The 24037-nt window shown below is 41.1% G+C and overlaps 3 protein-coding genes across 15 annotated transcripts in view; 2 read left to right on the top strand and 1 right to left on the bottom strand.

The window, feature by feature from the left end:
• Positions 1 to 10055, bottom strand: part of LOC310865470 (dystonin-like) — a gene marked incomplete at its 5' end in the record, with an annotated part of 151386 nt that extends 141331 nt beyond the window's left edge. For 4 of the 6 annotated variants that reach the window (XM_083774599.1, XM_083774601.1, XM_083774602.1 and 1 more), the window contains one exon: positions 3161 to 3325. In XM_083774599.1, the coding sequence (XP_083630725.1) occupies positions 3161 to 3260 (100 nt within the window). Of the gene's footprint in view, positions 1 to 3160; positions 3326 to 4512; positions 4727 to 5016; positions 5159 to 7076; positions 7266 to 9501; positions 9534 to 9871 lie in introns of those variants that run through there. The other 2 variants (XM_083774597.1, XM_083774598.1) reach the window with 2 other exon arrangements.
• Positions 10056 to 11595: 1540 nt separating this feature from the next.
• Positions 11596 to 18599, top strand: znf451 (zinc finger protein 451). Of its 8 annotated transcripts, none has more exons than XM_083774334.1 (13): positions 11596 to 11709; positions 12304 to 12366; positions 12857 to 12940; positions 13052 to 13165; positions 13679 to 13781; positions 13870 to 14023; positions 14610 to 14736; positions 14920 to 15079; positions 15387 to 15534; positions 15653 to 17172; positions 17269 to 17337; positions 17906 to 17971; positions 18525 to 18599. In XM_083774334.1, the coding sequence occupies exons 2-13, from the start codon at positions 12307 to 12309 to the stop codon at positions 18563 to 18565; spliced, it is 2646 nt and encodes an 881-aa protein (XP_083630460.1). In that variant the 5' UTR covers positions 11596 to 11709; positions 12304 to 12306; the 3' UTR covers positions 18566 to 18599. The 8 variants fall into 8 exon arrangements, with proteins under 8 accessions (XP_083630460.1, XP_083630459.1, XP_083630455.1 ...); XM_083774333.1 differs by having other exon boundaries at positions 15653 to 17182; positions 17270 to 17337; XM_083774329.1 differs by having other exon boundaries at positions 12857 to 12895; positions 15653 to 17337.
• Positions 18600 to 19794: 1195 nt separating this feature from the next.
• Positions 19795 to 22447, top strand: bag2 (BCL2 associated athanogene 2). The gene is made up of 3 exons (XM_083775704.1): positions 19795 to 20004; positions 20355 to 20464; positions 20604 to 22447. The coding sequence occupies exons 1-3, from the start codon at positions 19880 to 19882 to the stop codon at positions 20996 to 20998; spliced, it is 630 nt and encodes a 209-aa protein (XP_083631830.1). The 5' UTR covers positions 19795 to 19879; the 3' UTR covers positions 20999 to 22447.
• The last annotated feature ends 1590 nt before the right edge of the window (positions 22448 to 24037 follow it).

Below are 24037 nucleotides of genomic sequence, written 5' to 3'. Positions count from 1 at the left end.
CAGTGCCTCCCCAGTGCCCCCCCAGTGCCTCCCCAGTGTCTCCCCAGTGCCTCCCCAGTGTTTTCCCAATGCCTCCCCAGTGCCTGACCAGTGTCCCCCCAGTGCCTCCCCAGTGCCTCCCCATGTCTCCCCAGTGCCTCCCCAGTGTCCCCCCAGTGCCCCCCCAGTGCCTCCCCAGTGTCTCCCCAGTGCCTCTGCAGTACCTCCCCAGTGCCTCCCCAGTGTCTTCCCCGTGCCTCCCCAGTGCCCCCCAGTGCCTCCCCAGTGTCTCCCCAGTGTCTTCCCAATGCCTCCCCAGTGCCTGCCCAGTGTCCCCCAGTGCCTCCCCATGTCTCCCCAGTGCCTCCCCAGTTTCCCCCCAGTGCCTCCCCAGTGTCCCCCAGTGATCCCCCAGTGTCTCCAATAGCAATACAAGAGCAATAATACAAATTAATCTTAATTTATTAATCAAATGAATTAATTAATTAATTAATCAAAGTTTTCGCCCCGCGCCCATGCCAAGGCCTTTTCCTGCAGGAAACACTGCTCTCAATGTTCTTCCATGATTAAATAAAGGTCAATAAAAAATATATAAAAATAGATACACTTAACAGCAACCACTAACAACTCCCCAGGTGCTTCCCCCGAGGCGCATTTTGCCTTTTGCTCCCGGACTCATTCACTGCATTTCCAAAACACTGACAAATAACCGTTTCCCTCCATGAGGCAGTTTAGTCCCTAAATTTGAGAAAAACAGACTAAAGAACTCTTTTGTTCATCAGTCTGTCCTGCTTTTAAGCCAAAATCGTTAAACCAGAGGATATGTTCTAGTTCTTTTCTGTTTTTGTGATTTGTCCTTTAATGTCTATCGTTTGGTCTTGCAATATATTGTGTCAATGTCTTGTGAACGGTGACGTCATGGACGCAAAACAAATTTCAGTGAAAGCTGACAATAAAGTTGTATCGTATCGTAAATACTCCAAAGGAGTGGGGACTAAATTATGAATTATTGTCATCTATTGACTATTGTCAGCTCAATAGCGCATTTATGAGAGTTTGATATAGGAAAAGGACATAATTGTATCCTAAATAATGTGGATAATAAAATGCCAAGATAAGAACTAGCTTTGTTAACTGAACTAATATAAAACAAGATGTAAGTACTGCACTGTGACTACAACAATACAAACAATATAATCAAAAGTAAAAAATAAAATCAGGTTAAAGTTGAAACTCCTGTCAATCAGGCAAGCTGGTTGATTGCCGAGCATGCTGCAACAACATTAAATGCACTTTATAGGAAAGGATGTAATCCAGTTAAATCCACACAAATGGCCCAGGCCGTAGCGTAACGGTCTGGGCACCGGACTGGTAATCCAGTCGCAGTGTGCCGCGGGTTCGACTCCCGAACCCGACACGGCCTTTACTGCATGTCATCCCCCCATCTCTCTCCCGTTTCCTGTCAGCCTACTGTCTGTCCCTTCAAAAATCAATAAAAGGCGTAAGCCGCAAAAAAAATATCTTAAAAAAAAATAAAAAAATACACACAAATCCACAAAACATACATACAACACCTGAAAACTTAACCTGACGCTGCCAGATGAGGGCGGTATTGGGTAACCATGTTCCCCAACACAGCCTTCATCTGGGATCTCTCAGGGAGTTGAGCTGACAAAAATCCGTTCGGTAACGGACCAATCAGCGTGAGCTAAGGGCGGGATATGTGCGTAACCGGATGTGAAGCTATCTAGACACGTCAATATGATTGGTTGTGTTTGCACGCCCACACGGTGATAGACAGACGGTCCCATCCAATCATCTACCAAGTATCTTGAAAAAAAGGAACAGCCCCGTCATCGAATTTGCTTCCGCGATCCCAGATCCCAATAAGCTGTGAAACAAATTTGTGTAGCAAGCTTCTTGGATCTGGCAGCGTCAGGTTACTGAAAACTTGCAACACAGCACAAACACAGCACAAGTTAAGTATTTAAGTAAATGTTGTGTAAAAATGTGTATTGTTATTATTTAAGCTTTTTTTTTTTTTTTAAAGCAGTGGAAAGCACCAAAGATAAGCCAGCTCATTGTCTACATAGGCCAAAGGCCTGAAGACAACAGTCACAGATTCCAAATCATGCTACATCATATGATTCATTCGAAGCACTTAAGCCCAGCCACAGCTGACTGCCTGTGTTGGCTGTAATACAGAACAGCTGAAGGACCTCCACACTCACTCAATATAACATGTCATTCAGGTCATACACATCTTTTTGTTTCGTTATTCTCTTAAACACAGGGGAAAAGTAAGAAATCTGAACGCTAAAAAATCATGGCTGTCATGCTTCGATCAGGTTCAACAATGTTAATATATACGATAGGCGTCCTGGGATGCATGTCTGTGTGTACTATTATGTCAGACAGCAGCTGAGAGAATGCCTTGAATTGCCTTCCTGTAACACACATTCTGAACTTCCATGCTGAGATTTCCTGTCTCTATTGAGATGAATGGAAAGAACAGAATCTAACAGTATGTGACCTCATATCATCTACAGTGCTACACTCTACAGCGCTGACTGCCAATCATTGGACCAATAGAAATCCTCCTGTGTGTCTTTAGATTAGTATGTCACCCACCACACAGACTGGTTCAACAACAAGTAGGCTAAAACATTGAGACATCAACTCTTCTGAACTAATAATCACTTGGTAATCTTAAAGATATAGCCTACTAATAGAATAATATGTTTGAATACAACGGGATGCTCAGACCATTGACTGTTTAAATAAGTTCTAGATTCAGACAGAATCTTCTTGATTTGAACCATATACCACTTTAGGCAAAATATGATACAGTCTTAACACACGTGTTGATCTATTGATTGAACCGTTTCCAAAATATATTCCAAGCTCAATTTTTCGAAATGTGACAAATCAAATAATAATAAGTAAACATGTACATATTCAACTGTTAAAGTAGCGTTTGACTGTAATTATAGCTACCAAATAGAGTAAATATGATGTCATGCTAAAGACATTTAGACTTTCCTATAGATAAGGACAGATAGAGAGCTATATGACCAGACAGGGTCGTTTCCAGAGAGAGGGGCTTAATAATACAGACCGTTATTGTGCCCCGGCTTGAAATCAGGCTTAAATACACACACGTGTTTTATCCTACTCCTACCTTTATATTTTTCCAGAACATCCTCATAGGCTTGGAGATATTCCTTTTCGTCTACGATCATGTAAGCCAGTGGCGTGGAGTGACCGCTGCTGTGAGCCATTACTGGGGCTCCATATAACTGGACACGCACCAGTCCAGTCCACAGAGGCCCGGTCAGTCAGTGTGCGCTTGGCTTGGCCGGGGAGTGACTGTGACACCAAGATAGTGCATGGTCGCTCGGCGCTGTTGTTCCTCTGAAAGGAGACGCCCCTATAAACCCTCCCTAACCGAGTCTCGTCCAATAAAGAGAGACTTCTCTCAGGCTTGATTTTATACTTCGTCGCACGGCGGCGCCGCTCGCCGAAAATACCAGCAGATCTACAAGCTCTCGGCGCGTCGCGTCCGCCACGTGTTGTGAGCTTGTAGATCTGAGGGAGCGACGCCGTCGTACGACGAGCTAGAGCCGGGCATTCCCATCTTCTCTCTCTGGCTCCCACGCCCGGTGGGGAGTGACGCAACTGTATAGCCTAACCCTAACCTAACTGGACTGGATTGGACATAAATAAAACATGATATTCCATGTGTATTTATTTGTGTCACTCACTCACTCCACAGCATGAATGAACACATGCCTGTGCTATTCTATTTCAACCATTCTTATTGTGTGACAGTGCACAAAAATCATATTTCAAGACATCACGTGACGTGGTGCTCAGCCTCAGACATATGCAGGCTTGCCACTTGCCAGGCTACGCCCGTGAAGAACCCACACTGACTCCAGTCCACTAGTGCACTCCAGTCCACACGTCCACTGACTGTTATGTCTGTCTGGTGCTAAAATGCAACAACTGAGCTGACACACTGTTGCATGCCATGTTTACACCACAAAGTAGACACACACGTGTGACACGTGCCAGAAAGATCACAGCGTTTAGTGAATGTATTCGTTTGTTTGACATTGACAGCTAGCCAAATCAGCCACAGCCACATCAGTGTCAACGTGTATCTGATGGGTTGTGTAATTTTCGTCTTGTAGGCCTAACAGAAAGTATCAAAACTTTACAATAATTCAATTTTTTTTTTAAATTAAAATAATAATAATTGTTAAATATTTATTTATTTACATTTAGCTTAATAGGAGCGTCTGATCAATTCAACAATTAAGAGTCCACGGAGTCTTGTTAATTCAACTGATATATTACTGATATAAATCCTAACTGGGAAAACCTCAATTACCCAGCAGAATATGAATATGTCTTTTGGTAGATGGCTCAGAATCAGATTAGACTCCGCTCCGGGTCATACAGAACACAACACAACACGTAGCCTACATGCCTGTGCTATTTCACCTCCCTGGGAGGTTCAACACTCACCTGCGATCCTGAGCACGGCTCTCTCCGCCGGATCCAACACAGATCCTCCCTGGATCTTTCGCTTTGAGCGCTCGTGTCTCGGAAGGTTCCACGGCAACGTGTCCCCGGGTGCCGGCGACAGAGTTCCAGATTTAACGCTACAATCATCATCGTCTGAGAAATCCGCCGATGAAGACATGGAACAGTGAAGGGAAGGGTTCCCTGAGCTGGAGCTCTGGCAGACAATGGAAGGGGGGGAACAAAACAAAACAACGCTTGTCTTTGGTTTCGCAAACAAATGAATTGTGATAAATTATACAACGTAGTCAGAGGAAATCATTTCTCACCATCGTAGCTACAAATTAATGAGCAGAATATGCCCGTTCAGGTGCTGTAAGGGAGCTTCGTGACATAAACCACAAGCTCGTAGCGATCCATGATAACAATAAAGCAATTGAGCGAAATGCAATGGGAAATCAATCGCAGCCTATCTAGCTCCCCCGCCAGGTGAAAAACAAGACTTACCGTTGTGTACATTGAGACCTGTCGGATGGGGAAATGTCCTTTATTAGCTTGTCATTAGCTTCCCCCAAACAAACATCTGCATGTCACTTAAAATCAGCGCCACGCCCTTGAAAGGGATGCGATCGATGACCATGAGTTCATCCCTGAACCAGAATGATGTCAGTCAGTCAGTCAGTCTGAGTCAGTTCAGACAGCAGAGCAGAGATGAGCCGAGCGCATAGCAGCCTGCTGTTACCAAGTGATGGGAGCAGTCTGGATGTGAGTGTGCGCGCGTCATATTCCAGCCCAGGAAGAGAGTCAGCAACAGCAGTTGCTTCAGCAACTACAGCGCCATCCCTCCCTATGTGAGATGATGTTTTGTTGTGCGTGTTAAACCTACCTCAAAGGCAGGAAAATGTCTGCCTGGATTGTGCCATTTGTTTTACAAGCCAGTAAAATCATCAGTTCAATTTCATTTTTTCACATATACACCTCTCAGTTTCAAATGAATATACAAAATAAATAATCTACATTCCTAGCCTATTATGGTGCTGTGAATGATTTTTTTATTTATTAAATAGCTCTGTACAGTATTCCCATAACGATCATTGGTATAACAGGGGTATGTATGTATCCCTGTCTCCCCAGCTCTTGGCAAAACAGAAAATACATATTTTCGGGTCTGATACCAATTCCATCGAGCAAGAGAGAATTCATACAGAATATGGGAAAACAAATTGAAAGTGATGAAACAAATGAACAAGCATACAAAACTGGAAATGGAAAACAAGCTGATAAAATATCTTTGTGAGGTTCTCTGTTCTGATTGGATGACATTTGTTACCCACCTGGAAATGTAGGCTAGTTATAATACTGGATAGAGCTGGAGAGCTCAAATTCAAATGAAATATGAACTTACAACACCTTTAATCCTATACAGGGCTGCTGGATGTTTGTTGTATTATTGTTGCTCTGTGATGTTTTGTCAGGTTGAGAGTCTTATTTAAAATGTTGCAGACAATAGTCTTATCCTTGAGGAAATGAGTCAGCTGTCATCATCGTCTGCTGCACCTTGATACATTTGAGATTGAGCAACTCAACATAACACGCCACTGCAATGTGTTGACACAACCTGAGGGAGTGGGAAGGGGTAGTGTATACCTGTATAATGCAGGTTTAATTTGGTACAAGTTTGGTACAACTTACAAAGCAGTATAGTTTCTCAGTTTCCCATGGTCCTGGAAAGTTAATTCCTCGTTTATGAATATGAACATGTCCTTTTATAGGGAACAAAACAATGGATTTCTTGTCATCATAAAGTCTAGATAAGTCTAGGGTTGCTAGACTTCTGTGTGGAGAGAAGATTAACCTTATGGATTATTTGACAGTATGGATGTAATCTACTCATTTTGGAGAGATGACAATGAATTATGATAATATGATGAAACGCTTAAAATAAAACTGACTTGCTCTTTGCACACTTCAAGATTTGTAAAGTTAATTAATACAACCCGACCATATAGAAACACATTTCTAAATATTCAAACCATGAGGTGCATGTCCTGACCTAAATCTACATAATATGTGGGAAAAGGTCCTAGTCTCTCAAAACAACACTTGAATACTCATGTAAAAACTCTAGTTCTATAACTAACTAATTAACTAACTAATGATAGTTAAGCTGGTTTTCTTTCTTTTTTTCTGGAAACAACAAAATGTGTGGTTTCTAAAACAGATTAAAATAATTAATAATTAATATGTAGCATTTTACATTCGGACTGACACCCAATGTTATGCCAAAAAGAATAGTGCATCACATGAAACTATTGCAAACATTCCAAACTGCAGTGTTGTGGCATTGCACATTGCTCTTTTAACCACCTGCTGATGCTATACCGTTTCAGTGAAGTGAGTTATTCTTGACAACCTAAAAAAAATGGGTGCTTCTAAGCAAGTCTGCATGAAATTTGAGCTGCTTCACACATTAAACAATTACAATTATAAGTCAAATCTATATGGTGGCATATATGTCTAGTCTATTATTGGCCAGCTGTGACACTGACAGATGAGGGAATACCTACAGGTTTGCGTGTGGGGGTGACTTGTACCGACTGATAAAATTCTGGAAGCACTCTCTTCTTTACTTTGCGTTTCCGAACTGACGATGATGAATCTGGGTCACTTTCAGGAACTTCAACCAGATTTGGCTTTTCCTCTACAATCCGAGAGCGTGCGCTCCTTCTGGCGTGGCGCGGACTATGTCTGAAGCCCTGGAAAACAAGGTCATGGTTAAACAAACACCACATTTGTTTAGACATCCAGCAAGGATGAGGAGAGTCTAGCCCAAACATTTAGGCCCTTATTTATCAACGCGGTGTACACACAAATTTCGGTGTACACCCGGTGTACACCCGGTGTACACCCGGTGTACACCCAACACCGCATTGATAAATAAGGGCCTTAGACTCTCTTTTTTTCCCGATTCTGACGAATCTCTCTACGAGAGTCTAAACGATTTACCACCCCATAAGGTCGCAAAGAGCAACGTTTGTGCCTCAAAATCACTCTTAGCTTGTACAAATGCAAAATCAAGCTGCTTTTGCCCCACTTGTTTGTGAGGTGTTCGTCACCATATTAAACACCGAAACCGCTTATTTCTCAATAAAAAAGGTATTTAAATCCACTCTGTCTCGGAATCCTCCATTGTAAATGTGGTAAATGCGCAACAGAACATTGGCCGCGCCCCTAGCGGCCAGGGTTCTCTTGCGCATTTACAATGGTGAGAAAACCAAGATGGCCGCCTGATTCCGAGACAGAGTATGGACAGAGTGGATTAAAATACCTTTTTTATTGAAAAGTAAGCGGTTTCGGTGTTTAATATGGTGACGAACACCTCACAAACAAGTGGGGCAAAATTAAAAGCAGCTTATAGATTTTGCATTTGTACAAGGTAAGAGTGATTTTGAGGCAAAATCGTTTAGACTCTCGTAGAGAGATTCGTCAGAATCGAAAAAACCCTCTACGAGAGTCTAAATGTTTGGGCTAAGGAGAGTCATGCTATACCTACAATTAACTTCCTACAAGAAGCAAAACAGTGTGGGACCAATTATGTATACCCACACATACACACCTATAAGACAAGCTGAGTGGGTGGAGGATGACATGACCGGCGAGGAGGAATCGCAGTAGGCATTTCCACTATTCCTCCACTGATCACATGGGAAAGCAATATCGCAGCTAAGGGGCCACCGCCGCCCGGCTTGCTGCTAACAATGTGGAGAACCAGGACCTGTGGTGTGTCCATCCCCATGATGCCTCTCCCCAGCCATTGTCACCATTAATAGAGGGGTGGCACAGTGAGGCCACCAATTCCCTCCCACTGAACACATGTAGTCTTGGTCGTATTGGAAAAACTCAAGGGATATACTTAAACTTCAACCTAAATGGCACCATTGTGCCAAGCCCTTGTTCATATAAGCTTCTCTCTCCTTGGTCCAACCAGGGAACCTAAATTATACCCATAACTCCCTGCACCTGGTTTGGTGACAGACAAGGAAACAAATTAGAACGGTGACTGGGGAGATGAAATGTGTCCCTCCAGATAGCTGTGGACAGTAAGAACCATACACCAAATCCTCAAAGCTGGGAACGTTTCTAGCCAAGCAGAGAGGACTCCAGGGACCATGATGATTAACTTTGGGCACATCTTCAGGCATTTCTGGCCCTCCCCATGCAGCACCAAAGAGAACCACCAGGCCACGAACACCATTGACTTCTTGTTACTAGGTGCATGGCTTACTTGGGACAGTCTTATTATTTGTAAAACTGTTTAAAAACTTGTGTTATGGATGGATGCAGTGGGCAACCCATAGTGAGAGCATGAACTTTAAGCCTATATACAATAAACCCTGTTTCCTTGTTGCCTTGCCAAATCTTCAACCCATGCACCATATATTTCCCCATGAATCCTACATTTTGTTATGGCCCGTGTTTATACATTTGTGACTATTTATGTTCTGAAAGTGGCAAATTGAGTAATTTTATTGTGAAGGAAATGGAAATGGAAAACCGGAAATGAAACTACTGAAACCTTGTGTTTGACGCAGTTATAAGCAAGTTGATTTTAGAAATGACTCATGGGCTGTCCGAGATATGGCGCTGTCTAACAAACATAATTCATTACAGAAGGATATACAATTTTAATGGGGGCAGCACATTATAAGATTTGTTTTAATTCTGTATTACTATTTCATAACGACAGAGGGTTTAAATATAATTTGTGAACACAAAAACTGCACAATCACCCATTGATAACACATGCGCAATGCGCACAGTAATATATAACTCCCTTCATTGATTAAAGTGAAAAGAAAAAGCCTGAAGCCTTGCTAAACAAAAACGCTTATAATTTAGGCATTGCAACTCATTTGTATTAGGCTATTAGCCGTGATTTATGTGAGCTCTGGCTATAGCCGACAAACATGCAAGAAAAAAGTTATACCATACCTCTGATCGGAAATGATGCGCTCGTAGGCCAACTGTCAGGACAGACAAAATATGTTAAAATGGCATGTCATTCACCAAGTCTGTTATATAAAGAGCCAAATGCCACATTTCACATTTGGGGATTATGGCCTAACCTTATATTGATAGTTATATAATAGTCAACATTATAGCCTACCTATGCATCATCAGCCAATAAACAGACAATTCGTATGATGATTTAGGCTATACATAACCTCACTAAAATGAAAAATAAAAATACATCTTTTCTAGATGCTACACATCATCATCATTTGGAAATTGGGTCACAGTCCATATTCAAAAGCTGTAATGTTGCGTCCACGTTGATGGAAGATGCGGCTAGGCTACTCACCGCGGCTCCTAGAGCGTCCGGAGAGCACCGACTTCATTGGATGCTTCCCATTGCGAAGCTTGCGATGCCAACAACAGAAAAATAGAATTGTTGCAATAGTCCCGAGCAAAAGGAGCAACAATAACAGAACACATTGAATGCTGTACGGTCTCAGCAAGACCAAAAACGCCGCAGCAATCATCATGTAGGGCAGATCCTGTAGCTATGGCAGCTGTCTCCGCTCCTGCCCTCATATCGCCAAACGCTTAATGATTACAATAAGCTTTTTTTGTTGTTGCTTTGGACACGAACTGACACACTCGGATCATTGCATTGCAGACTAAATCATGTAGCGGTTAAACTATAGCCGGTCCAATATGCCACTATAGGATACAATCCATGACTCAGCAAAGGAGCAAGTTGTATTTAATTATTTATTTCCTTCAGGGGATACAGAGGGAGTCAGCAAAATAGCATCGCAGTACCACGCTGCAGAGTATATAGCCTATACAGCCTGCATGGGCTGCATTTAGCTCACTGGGTTTCAAAATGAGGTCCGGGACCCCCAGCCAGGGATCCTGGGGGGGGGGGGGGGTCTGCAAGGGATCCCCACTCCCAATCATCAATATCAGCCATCCAAGGCCTAGTTTAATCACTGTTTAGTCACTGTATATAGGCTATCAATATAAAATGTAGAATGATTAATTGGTTTCAATATCACCGCATTAATATATTTCTCTGTCATATAGGCCTGTACACATGAGAAATGTTCTCATGTGTACAGGCCTATATGACAATTTAATTTAAGGCAAAAGATATTTTTCTATAGGCCTACCATATACCTGACAGCACAGAATTATGAGTCAATGACATAAAAACCCCTGCTGAAACAGTTTCAATGAAACTGCCCGATCATAAAGAAACACAGCATTTAGTCTATTCTTTCTTTCTTTCTTTCTTTCTTTTTTTTTTACATAGGCTATAAAAATCTGATTCTGATGCATTGCCATTTTCTAATGCAGTCCATGGGAGGGTGCCAGGGTTGGGGGTCTATAATTTGGCCAGAACAATCAAACACTCAAAATCACATTAAATAATAAACGATATAGTCTGAGTATAGGCTACTTATTGACATTACAATATTCAAAATAAAAACACAGATGACCTGTGATGACCTTTATCCTCTTATTATAAATCCTGTAGCCTATGGTTAAAATGATGAAATGTATGAATTAAATTCTAATCAGCTTTGAGTTGGCAAGTTTGATTGGCCTTTCTCGATTAATTGAATCACACAGGACCCCAATGTAGCCTATATAGGCATATACAGTAGGCAGCAGGCTTTCTTGGGTTATCAAGATTTTAGCATCCTTTATGAATTTTGAATGTAGGCCTATTAACTCTCATAGTCTAAACTAAAGCACAGATTGCATCACTATTACATTTTAAAATAGTGTTGAATTTGGGAAAAATATGTATAGTAGGCCTATGCTTATTATTTCAACTCCCCCGGGCCCCGTATCATGCAGGTATCACTCACAGCAGGCTCATTGTCGCGGCTCAGTCACAGCGCGACAAAGAAAGCCGAATATATATTTCGCCGTACGGTACGACCGCGTTGCTCTCCGAAAATCACCGATGTGCAAGACGTGTAGATCGGCTTTTTTCGGCGTGCGACACAGTAGTACGATGGAACACAAATCAAGCGGGTGTGCAATGTGCATGGGCGGAGTTAGTGGAATACAGTAAATCTATCAGCAGTTCAGCACAGCGCGCGCTTCTTCGTGTTGTAGCTGCAGCTAAAAGAAAGAGAATTCCCAAACAAATTCAACAAAACAAAACAAAACAAAACAAGGGAGGTATGTAATCGAGACTTCATGCTGTTAGTTTGCAGGTTTCATTACTAGCATGACACACTCATTAAGCAATGCATTCACTAAAAGGCACTCTTTCACTAGCAAACATGCTAGTTTGTACCCTAGCCCCATATGTGCCCTCTCCCTACGCTCATTCTGTTGCTCGAGAGCTACAGAATGAGCTACAGAATGAGCGTAGGGACTGAGGAAACGTATCGGGTTTTTTTGGGGGGGGGGGCGGGGGTATGTAGTTGTTGTACCCGTGTGTTTACGTTAGATAGGTACAATCTGTTAGCGATAGTCTACTGCAGCATGGTCCATGGACGTTACTGGTTGGATTGCTAGCCCCTCTCGGAACCCCCTGGGCTGGGTCCATTGGGTTCTGACTTGTGGGGCTAGTTGGATTGCCAGGGCTGGTGAATATATAGCCTAATCTACCCTCCCCATATCGGTTGATAAATGATTGATTTACACACCAAGTTATTCCCAATAGCATAAAGATCAATCTCAACGAATCTGCTTGCCTGGCTAAAATGTTGTTGGTTTGAGTCAAACACTGCTTGAATTGTGTGATTTCATTTTTTTCTCTCAGATAAGACAATGTCCTCTCCTGTTAAAGTGGATGAAGATGAGGTGGAAGGAGACGTGGAGTTTGTATCCGTAAGTGTTGTGTAGGTCACTCGGCAGTCTTCACAGTAAATAAACTCAAAGGTTGAACTAATCAATAGACGTGATGAGTCACATCAAAAGCAATTGCTTATTTTAGACAGCAAGAGTTATTAGTGTTTCTGACTGTTATCAAGTAATGTGTGCTCAATGCTCAGCCATGCTGGAATTTTCAGTTCCCAACACACTATCTCTCAAGAAGAAAAATATCAATGAATCAATTGATGGGCACCTGTAATCAAAATTAGCACATTTGTAAACAATAGTTTCAAATAAAGAGTACGTTGCCCAGAGGCGAATAATACTTCTAACTGTCAAACAAACTGCTAACATGCACAAATAATGTCATTTTCACCTTTAGCCTATTTATCAGTCAAAATGTTTGCTGTGAAAATGCAGTTGGTTCTAAGTAAATTGATAAAGGCAAAATGACGAGGCATGGTGTATATACAGTAATAATGTTAGTGACATCATGTAATTTCAGGAGGGCCCTGTCAGACCACCAGTACTGGATTTCATTGAAGTAATGAGTGATAGTGAGGAGGAGAGTTCAACCTTGGCAGAAACGGTGCATGACTGAAAGAAAATGCAATAAACAAATAGCCTAAACTTGATGTCTGCTAGTTTCTAACTACTAGATGATTCAAGAGTTTCCTAAATGTTGTCTCTTTTCATGTAGATGGAGGATGAGATTGATCGCCAAAAAGCGCATGTTGTATCTACTTTGGACAGACTTGCACGGCAAGTTGCACAAGAAAAACAGGCAAGAGCAAATAAATGTCGAGCTTTCAAGGTAAGTTGACCCAAAAGAATAACTAATGTATGCTTCAACAAAAAAACTGCAATATGTCGCTTGACTAAAACAAAGTGTCACTGACCAGTTTTTTGCTAGGCAAATCTGCTGTAATTTAGTTGGCTGTTGTTGTAATCAGTGTGATGGCATCAGTAGGTTGACAAGGCTGCTGAACTGTGACAAATCGTACGACTTTGACTTTGACACATAACTTCATAGAATCTGTTTCTGACACCACACCAGTCTGCCACGTTTTAAAGTGCTAATACAAAAAAATATATGCAGTTCAGTCCTGTTCTTTTGTGCATGTTGTTTTAAGTTGATAACACTAGCAGGACCATTGCCACCTGCTGGTCAGAACCAGTATTATCAGTCCATTACAAAATATATTTTAGAAACATTTGTGGCAAGTTTTTAAACAATTTTTAATAGACTAGGTTTTTAATGAAGACTAGGGATAGAATTAGTTTAGATTACAGCTAATATTGGTCTTTACCTTTTTTCTTCTTTTAGGCTAAACAAATCTCCCAAAGGGCTCATGGACAGGGGGAATTGGCTGCTATTAGAGGCAATACTGAGGCAAAGCGCTGTGTGGACATGTGGTTAAGCATGCCAGGTAGGTTTTTGACTCTGCAGAGCAAAAGTACAACAACGTGTTAACAGTGAAATGGCTTAACATAATCCGTACCATTCTCTTTACTCAGGTGTTAGACCTGGCGTGATCAATACTGGTGCTGGTAGAGGATTCAGCCGTGCTTTTCCCCAACGAAATAGTTTATTAACCAAACAAACCTGTCCAGTGGTCAACTGTTGTCGAGTTTATGACAATGGGCCTCTCCTCGAAGGTCACTTAAAAAGGTACTACTTTTCTGTACCTTTTCTGATGTACTACTGTAATGTTGTGTAATTAACCACTTAAAACCTCTTAAGCCCCAATCCCCCGCCGGCGGGGGCAGCGGCTGTCCACCTCATGAACAGCTCTCAGCGGGTAAATGGGGCTGGTCATGGTCTCAGGTTCCAACTCCGATATTTTAGATTTGATTTTCCCTCCTGGACCCCCCTGGGGTTTAAACCCCATATGGTTGAGTCTCTCAGGATTCCCTTTATACTAGTGTATTTTTGTGTTCAGTTATTTTGGGGAAGGCTGAAAATGGCAGATCAACAAGCTCAAAAGGTGTCGATTCTATGTATCTATGCTGTAGGTAGTGTAGCTCCTGTCTGCCTGTATACATTTGTTGCCATGTTTGTACTTTGTATCCTTGATGTTTCTCAGATGAACATGATGTAATGTGTTTTTCCTGTATGACGTCAAATCGAATCAACGACATGTGAGCTTGACATTCTATGTTTTGCTAAACGGTTAAAGCCTTCCCCACCATAATGATGCTGAGGTGGTTAAATGTTACTTGTTAACACCAATTTGCATAACTTTTACATTTTGTAGATTCGATCACTCTCCTTGTGATCCAACTATCCATCTTAAAGGAAGTCCCTCAGAGCTCTTTGCCTGTGTTACTTGTGGCCTACATTTCACAACTAAGGAAGCATGGAGAGTCCATGTTCAATCCAAGGTTGGCTCCCAATTTCTAACAAAAGGCATTAAATGGCTTATCAATGTCCATTTTAAGAGCTTTTTATAATATCTATCTGGACCATATTGCAACTTATTTGGAAATTATATTGACTGTATTTTGTATTTGTAATATGAGGGGAAATTAACATTCAATTTGACTTATTTTCACATTGAATACTAGATCTCCTCGTCCAATGCTGAGGGCCACACGTTCGCTCAGGCCTATCAGACGGTTGTGTGCTTTGCATGTCCTACTTGCTACCTCCTCTTCAACCTCAGGGATGAGTGCCTTCAACACATGTCGGCCAAAGGTCACTTCACTGATTCAATAACTATGAAGGGTGAGAACATCTAGATTCTAGATGTACATACTGTATGACGGATGCATGTAAAACTGTGTTCCTCCTTGTGTCAACCTCAGACTTCCCAATTGACCAAATGGGCATAGCAAATATACTGGCTTTTCAAAAACTATTATTCTGTAAAATGACTTTGAACTGCCATTTAGACTGCACAGGGCACCATTTACAATGTGGGTTGTAGTTTTTTTGAGGATTGGTACAGGCTGCAAAACAAAAGCAGGGTTAAGAGTAAGACTACTGTTTGTTGTAAAATAACTTTTTTTTCCCTCCCCTTCATTTTTTTAAGCATCCAAAGAAAGGGCGCAGCCTGTTCCCATTCCACGCTATGCTAAAAATCGAATGATTGCCTTGTGCAAGGATGTACCTTTCAGTCTTCGATGTACCATTTGCCGAAAAATACTAACCTCACATCAGGCAGCTCAAGCCCACTTTAAGTAAGACCTTTTTGTGATATACTATTATACACATGCCGTGACCATGTCTGATATCAACCACTTAAAACTGGATATTTTCGATTGACTCTTATAATAATGGTGATTTCTCTTTTTTTAGTGTGTCTTGCAATCAGGGCTGTGCCATTGCTGTAGCAGATAAAACCGTGGTGCAGATAATGAAACGGCTTCAAGTGCGAGGACAGTGCTTTCTCTGCTGCAAGATATTTTTCACCGAAGGTGAAATCGAGAGGCACAATGAATCGACCCAGCACAAGACAGAGGTCAACCAAAGTATGGACAGAGCAATTCTTAATTACAGCAGGTTGAGTGAAATTCAACTCGCCAAGAAAGCAAAAGAGAGAAGGGAGGTTGGATTGTCTCCAGGCCTTGACCCAGTACATCAGAAAAAAGGCAGGAGGAATGATTCTGAAGGAAGTCCGGCCAAGCGGCAGAGGCATTGCACCACTATGAATGGCAGCTCCAGTAGAGGCAGCAACCTGACACTAGCCTGGTTCTGTGAGTGTGGTCAGCAGTTCCCTGAAGAGGACATAGCCTGTAAGCATCTCCTGGCAATCAACCAGATTTTCCATCAATGTGGCGTTTGTGACAAACTCATGAGTGAAAGTGCAATTACCCATCTCCATTTGAGTCGTTTCCATGGAGGGGCTCATCTCTCCAACTATTTCTACCATTGCCGTCGGTGCAAAGTGGACATGCCACGGTACGAAGACATCCTGCTGCATGTGTCAACAGTTCACAGAGGTCACACCTACATAACCGAAAGAGAAGCGCAGAGGCAGCCTGTCAAAGCGCAGAGGCAGCCTGTCATTGATGCCAAGCCATCTACTGGAGCGGGACTCGTTCTGGGTACTCAATCCGAACTCACAGAGGCGCCTTCAACAGCTGGGATCCCTACCTCAAACGCAGATGAGAAATGGATGTGCAGGATGTGTGAGGACATCTTTGATTCCGAAGCAGACGTCCATAAACATTGCAGCGACATGAGCAGTCACAATTTCCAGAGGTTTGTCTGTGGCCACTGCACACAGAAGTTCTTCAAGGAGTCTACTATAAGCAGGCACTGCAAGAACGAGCATGGTGGGCAGATGAAGATATTCTACTTCTGCGGCCTCTGTGACAGCATGCAATTTCAATCTGAAGGAGAGTTCTTGGAGCACTATGTGAACCTTCATAGTAAGGACTATTACCACATGGAAGATGTTGAAGTTAGCAGGCCTGCAGCTGCTGAAAACGACAGGCAGTCTGAAAACTTGTGCCCATGCATGGGAACAGAAAAAAACAAAGAAGAAAGGAAGGCTATCTATACACAATGCATGAGGAACATGGCCACTGAGGGAAAATGTCAATATGTTTGTTCTCCATGTGGTGTTTCTGTGTCCTCTTTTGCACAGATTAAAACTCATGTTCACACTAAACACACTGCCCTGAAGCTGGAGAAGACCTTTGATGTGGAGTGTACATCTTGCCGGGAGAGTTTTATGGATATTCCAAGCTTCCATGAACACCACCACTCCAAGCATTGTCTGCTGGCACCATGCTGTGATACATCTGGGAGCAAGAAGAAGGCGGCACAATCCACTGCTGTCAAAATACTGAATGCTGATGAGATTAAACCAGGCAATGATGGAAAGTGTATTTTGAATTGTTACTTAATTCTCCATATTCTTTGCATGCAGAATAACTTTATGCCATTATTTCATCATACTGTTGCAGGGATTGCTGATCAATTGGCAAAGTTTTTCAATGTGGATAATCCCAGCAAAGATGGTGATGCCGATGAAGGTATGTTATAGTAGTCAATACCCAGGCAGCATGTGACTCCAAAGTAACAGGATGGGCTAAACTAAGAGTCAATTAAAGAAAAAAAAATAATGTTAACAGATAAAGGACCACTTTTCAACCTATCTTCATTTAATAGGTCCCCAGTCAAAATAAAATGTCCTACTCAGTCTGTCTCATAGGAGGGCTGTGGGCAGTTCAGAAACCCGTCCACCAGTGACATCATCGATGGGGAATCCAAGCTAATAGAAACTGCAGGCTTTCTAGTCCTGAAAATTCTTACGATAATAAATCGAAACATTTTTGTAAAATGTTTTTAAAACATCTGCCTAACGATGATGTCACTGGTGGACAGGTTTCTGAACTGCCCACAGCGCTCCTATGAGACACAGACTGAGTAGAAAAAAGTTGTGACATTTTGTCATGTATATTAGTGAGGAAAGATACAAAGATAGGTTGAAAAGTGGTCCTTAACAGTAAAATGATCATACACGTCCCTAGCTGCTTTGCAGAGATTTCTCAGTGTAGTCAAGTGTATCGTGTATTTTTTAAAGATGATACTTTCTTGCAGATGAATCTGATGAAGAGATGAAGCAAGCTTTGGCTCTAAGTCAAAAAGAAGAAAAGGAATCTGCAGGTCTGTGAGCAACAGAATGAGAGGAGGAATGAACAAAGTGCTACACTTATTTTGTATGACTGCTTCCAGAGTTGCAAAGCAGAGGAATTTGGTCTCACCAGTTTAATCCTAACATCAATTCGATTACCATTAAGAATGGATGCCATTAAAAATAAACTGAAGCAATAAGTCTCTTTAAATGGTTTCTCCCCTAAGCAAGAAAAACAAGTTTCTCTGCTGTAATACATTTCTTTTTCAGATACTCCTTGAAGTGTTCATTTGGGGTGAGGTTTTAGTCTTGGCATATATTCTCATTATCAAAACTGTTTCCAAACTAGTTGCTTTTCATTGTTTGGGACATTATGATCTTGGAAAAAAGAAAAAGTTCTCTAGCATTTACAACCTATCCTCAGTTGATGGTGGTATATACATTGTTACATTCCACACCAATTTTTTAATTTGTAAAATGCATATGGTCTGAACGAACAGCTATTTGGATGCTTGATGGCTTGACTTTGATAAATGTTGTTATGAAACACTAACCTCATAATCATAACCTTTTTTATCTTCTCAGAGTTGGAGGAAGCTCTCAAAAGAAGTGTTTTGGAGTTCTAAGGAAGAAGTACATTAGAAAATTGATCTCTTTGTTTTTAAAGCGAATCACACATTCAGTAATTCGTGTTCAAATAATGTAATAAAGTTTTTTTTCCCTAAATAATATATTTTGAGTCCTTATTAGTAGTAACTCAGTGGTTGGTTCTGTTCCTTTTGTCTTTGGGTACTTAGAAAAGCGCTATATAAATCTGAGCTATTATTACGCCTATTTACTCAAATCACCTTATCAGAAATACAGTTGCTCATGAAATGACCCACAACTCTCCTGTTGTGATTTAACGTTTTTCATGGTTTGATCTGATTTACACATGTGGCAGCTTGCCCCCATGACTATATTTCAGAGATTGGAAAAAAAACATCTTATTACCTTATTGACCTGAATATAAGACAATCTTTATTTTTCTCCAATGGAAATATCCTAAAAAACAGGGTCGTATTATAATCAGGACTAGACTATTTGACATTCAATGTTATTTTTTTCACAAATAAATGAGTCTTATAATCAGAGTTGTCTTATATTCGAGACTATGGTATTTGTGATTGCTGAGTCTAGTCTATTGTAATGTTCACATCTGGAATCCCAAACTGAATTGTAGGCTATAGTGACTCATGATGACTTAATGAGGTGTGGCATAGTCTCCCCATGGGTCCCATGATGAGATCATGGAATGTAACATCTCCCATCTAACTAGTGCCCTTTGACTCCCATCTAACTAGTGCCTATACTTACCATCTTCCCATACCTACTGTACTTAATCCTTACAATAATTAACCGTCCAACTTCCAGACAGATTTGTAGCTTCAGCCTAGAGACACACTTCATATTTGAGTTTAGTTACTTGGTTTTCCAAATGTGTTTCCCCTTCCCCCTTTTCTTTAGTGCTTCTTTGTCGTTTTTTACTTTAATACTGGTTTAATGTATTATTTAATGTTGATAAGCTCAGTAAAAATGACATTTTAATACACATTAAAATCCCCCCCCCCCCTCTCTCTCCCCATTTCCTGCCAGCCTACTACTGTCTTTCCCTCCATAAAACAATAAAAAATAAAATAAAGGTGAAAGCCACAAAAAAATACTGTCCCCAAATCAACCATGTAAGGAATGCTATAAGAAGGTGCTCATGAAAGTTTTATGAGGGAAGTCCCAGCCCATGTTTGGAAGTGTTTTCTCTGGGGCGCTGCCGTGTACAGACAGTTACTACTTTTACTGCAGCAGCCTGTGGGACAGTTTGTAGTCTACACACTACAGGAACCAGTTCGCGTTTGGACCGCTACTCTCCGACCTGTACCGTTATATATCGTAAAACCTTAATCATGGCGCAGGCAAAGATTCAGGCAAAGATGAACGAAGCCTCACACCATGGCAAATTCAGCAGAACAATGTCCATGGCGGATCGTTCCGGACGACTTCTCGAAACTTTGGATCAGTTGGAAATGAGGTATGTAAAAGTAGTAGGCCGGTTACTTTACGGCCATCGACCATGTCATGTGTCATAATCTGACTCCACCACATGTTTCTGTCTTTAGCAATCTGCTGCTGGTCATTTAAACAGCCAGCACAATACACTCAAATAGGCTACTGGCTACAAATATGCCAATCAGTAGAAAATGCTATGTAATCTTTTGACATTGGCATCTCATGGGCAATTGGGCATATCACGCTATGGTAAAACTAAAAACATACAATTGTACTATGCTATTAGGCAATAATAGTTGAACTCAAGTGAACGCGCGTACCGGGTATTTCCATGGTTGAGTTGAGTAAACGGCTATAGCCTATGTTTCATAGGGTGGAGATGTTACGCGAAACCGCTGCGGCTCTTGAGCAGGAAAGGGAGTCCATCATGGAAACGATCCAATCTGCACAGAACAGTCAAGAAATGCGCAACATCTGTCCTGGTAGGCTATACAGTCAATATTTGGCTTCTCTATTTTGCTTTCAGTGTTTTAACCAACCTGTGTGTTTAATATAAATGGACGGGTAATCAACACAACTGTCCGTCCATATAACTATGTTTAATTCTCTTCGATCCTACAGGAGAGAGAGAAGAGTTAACTATAACTGCAAACCGCCTGATGGGCAGAACAATGACCGTGGAAGTGTCAGTAGGAACAATCAGAAATTCCCAACAAGAGGACGCCCTGCTCAAGGCCACGTCGATAATCAACGACATCGTGGGCAAGTTGTTGGACGACATGGATGCCGGCAAACAGCGTCTCATGGCCCTGCACGCTGCCTGCGTAACAGACGCACCTCCTGTTCCCATCGATCAGAAGTTCCAGGTCGTGGTGATCAGCTGTGCCATGGAAGACCAGAAGAGGATCAAGCGCAGACTTGAGACCCTCCTGAGGAATGTCGAGAATGGCGAAAACACCATCAAGCTCATGGATAACCTCAAACTAGACAAAGCAGAAGCTAATGGAAGTCAATAATAATATTGTAATAGCCTACTACTCACAGTCTATTTTGTTATTAGCCTACACTATACGTACAGGTAGGCTGGTATCAATTCAGGAGAACTGCATGAGAACTTCTGGCCTGGGGTCTGGGTTTTTGGGGCGTATAAACTTTTAAACCAAAATCACACATTGACACAATGAGATGCATTGTTGACATTCAGTGTGCATTATTTTACACAATGCAGGACAATTGAGTGAATCAATTTGCAGGCACACACACACACACACACACACACACACACACACACACACACACACACACACACACACACACACACACACACACACACACACACACACACACACACTCAGGGCAGAGTCCAGACACCTATTTTTAAGCATTATCATAACTTACTAAAGTAGCCTATTAATAAAATACCTTACATTAATACTCTAATTAGCCTAATCAAAGCGTGACTCACCATCTGACCTGTTCAGTGGGGTGGGGGTGGCATTGAGGAAAAACTTAAATCGAATCAAACAAAAAACCAGTGTCTATTCTGTTGGTATTGCAGTTGGTATTTGATTCGAATATGTAAAATTAGTTTGACTAAATAGATTTTTTTGGTTTCACTACTAGTATAACATCAGCTATAGGCCTATTTGAAAATAGCTTATCTACAAGCTCACATTATGTTGCTACTTTTGAAACATAGCCTACCGTAAAATTATTGATGTATCCCAAGATCACGGTTTTTATTCCACCATGATTGTTTTCTTTGATGGGCGAAACCACTTAATACACTCAAATGAAGACTTTATAAAACTATCTATTCCTTTCTCTAATCTATATGTATATGGTCAGTGTTCTAAATCTGAGTTCATAGTGAATAACCCTTTTTTTAAGATAGTTTTACAGTCTGACAGGAAATGGGGAGAGAGCAAAGGTCATCGGGGGACTCGAGCCTGTGACACGCTGGATTACCAGCCTATAGTGCCCAGACAGCTGCGCAATGTTTGACAAGTCGCTATCCCCAATGTAAGATGCTCTATCCAACATCAGCTAGAATGCCGTATAGAGATCAGGCAATCACAATATTACCCACAATGACTACAGTAAAGCAGTGGTTCTCAAAGTGCTCAAGCCCCAACCAGGGGATCAGGGTCCAGTTTTAGCTACTACTTTAACCCTATTTTAGTTTAACACATCTTTTGGGGTCCTTGTGTGAGAAAACCACTGCTAAAGTGTGGACTTGCTATGAGTCTTAAGATTAATTCCGTTCATGTTTTTAAATGTTTAAAGGTCACTGTGGAAGAATTGACACTGCATGCTGAAGAAGTAATGTTCATTGTTTTTATTATATCAGACTACCATCCAACACATTTTCAACTGAAACATCAAATGTACAATCATGTACACCTTTAGTTATATACATTGTTAACTAATAATGAAAATTGAAATAAAATATTTAACAGACATAACACTGCAGTATCTTTTCTGTCAAGGATCCAATTGTAAGATTGAAAATACAGTATGTATCTGGGCTTTGTACACAAATGGGTGGAATTGAGTGAAGGCATCTGTGAAACAGTACAACATTGAAGCGTACAAAGATTTTTACAACACCTGAGTGACAATTTTAGCCTAAGTGTTAAATATATGGTTTTTTCACAAGACTATGTAAATTTTATTAATAAAGTGCACTAAATCCATCAAAATCTCCCAAAAAGGAAGAATGCAAAGTAAACACTGTTACAAATTAATTAGAAATAAAGATGAATTTACAGTATTTATGATACAGGCAATTCCACACACAAAGAGCAATAAGGATTAAAACTCTTAAGTTGCTCAATGGATGAGACCGTAAACAACGACAAGGCATTGTGGTGGTGTGCCATGGTTCAACATTCATGGACATGGAGAAAAACAACATAAAACAGGGGTCTTCAATGCTATTTTAGGCCACGGACCCCTTAGCTGAGAGATGATGCAAGGACACACTAGATATAGTAGAAAATTGTGTTGCAGAATAAACCGTTTCATAGATCTTATATAGCTTCACAGACTTGTTTGACAGCACTCCCTTCAGGCTTCAGTGTATGTTGGATTCCTATTTTCAGACATTTAACCACTTAACAATCAACACTTGACCTTTCAGTCTGTCTGTACTTGGTCTACTCTTTTCCCCTAATAGCCGAGCTTGTAGATATGCTATGTTTGGTTAAAATTCTCCTCATAATAGAGATGCTAGGGTTCAAGTTAATGTAAAACAAGAAAAGGACACTATCACACAAATATTTGGTGGCCCCCTGTAGCAACTCTGACTCCCCCCTAGGGGTCCCGGACCCCCTGTTGAAGACCCCTGACATAAGGCATGCATACAATATATCAAACATATATTTCCAAAACAGAGCAATAAAACATTGGTTAAATACAGCAGATGAAGCAAGCTTGAAATGAGTGAACAAAATGCCACCATAGTATATAACATTGGAACACATTTGAAGCGCCTGTTGGGATTTCCTAGACACAACAGGCTGTACACAGCAGAAACTCTTAATTTTAGCAGTAGAACAGTAGAATTCTAACAGTAGAATCCTTGTTTTTCTGAACCTCTTTGGGAATGCAGTTCATTATTTCAAAGAGTGATCCATTTGAATGATTGACATATTAGTGCAAAACCTTTGCAAACTATGAAACATGCGTGTGCATGTATTTCACAGTGCACACACTGCATTATAGTCAGAATGCTTATAAGCACATGTTAACAAAGCAATTGTAATGATTGCACACAGAACATGTTTAGTAAGGCCGTATTTCTACAACACAAAATCTGATTCTACCGCAGAACAATACCAATAGTAGAACTGAACACTATCTAGGGCTGATATGACAGAGATATGCTATACTAAAATACCCCAACTCTAATGAGGAACAAGTACCTTTTAGTTGTCTTTTTCCCCCAGGAGCATGGAGTGGAGACAGTAATAGAGCCAGAACGAAATATGGGTTTGGCCAAAATATTGGACTTTTTTATGACATTAGCATTGGCAATTATGCAGCCGACAATT

The sequence above is a fragment of the Protomyctophum parallelum genome, assembly GCF_964188405.1.
Source record: "Protomyctophum parallelum genome assembly, chromosome: 10".
NCBI classification, from domain to species: Eukaryota; Metazoa; Chordata; class Actinopteri; order Myctophiformes; family Myctophidae; genus Protomyctophum; species Protomyctophum parallelum.
This window is presented reverse-complemented; position numbering and strand designations above follow the sequence as displayed.

Excerpts from the sequence above, each read along its gene's own strand:
- znf451 (XM_083774327.1), top strand. The coding sequence starts at position 12,307 with ATGTCCTCTCCTGTTAAAGTGGATGAAGATGAGGTGGAAGGAGACGTG. Across the intron at positions 12,941-13,051 it reads GTTCAACCTTGGCAGAAACG|ATGGAGGATGAGATTGATCG; the intron begins GTGCATGACTGA and ends CTTTTCATGTAG. Across the intron at positions 13,166-13,678 it reads ATAAATGTCGAGCTTTCAAG|GCTAAACAAATCTCCCAAAG; the intron begins GTAAGTTGACCC and ends TTCTTCTTTTAG.
- bag2 (XM_083775704.1), top strand. The coding sequence starts at position 19,880 with ATGGCGCAGGCAAAGATTCAGGCAAAGATGAACGAAGCCTCACACCAT. Across the intron at positions 20,005-20,354 it reads TTGGATCAGTTGGAAATGAG|GGTGGAGATGTTACGCGAAA; the intron begins GTATGTAAAAGT and ends TATGTTTCATAG. Across the intron at positions 20,465-20,603 it reads AATGCGCAACATCTGTCCTG|GAGAGAGAGAAGAGTTAACT; the intron begins GTAGGCTATACA and ends TCGATCCTACAG.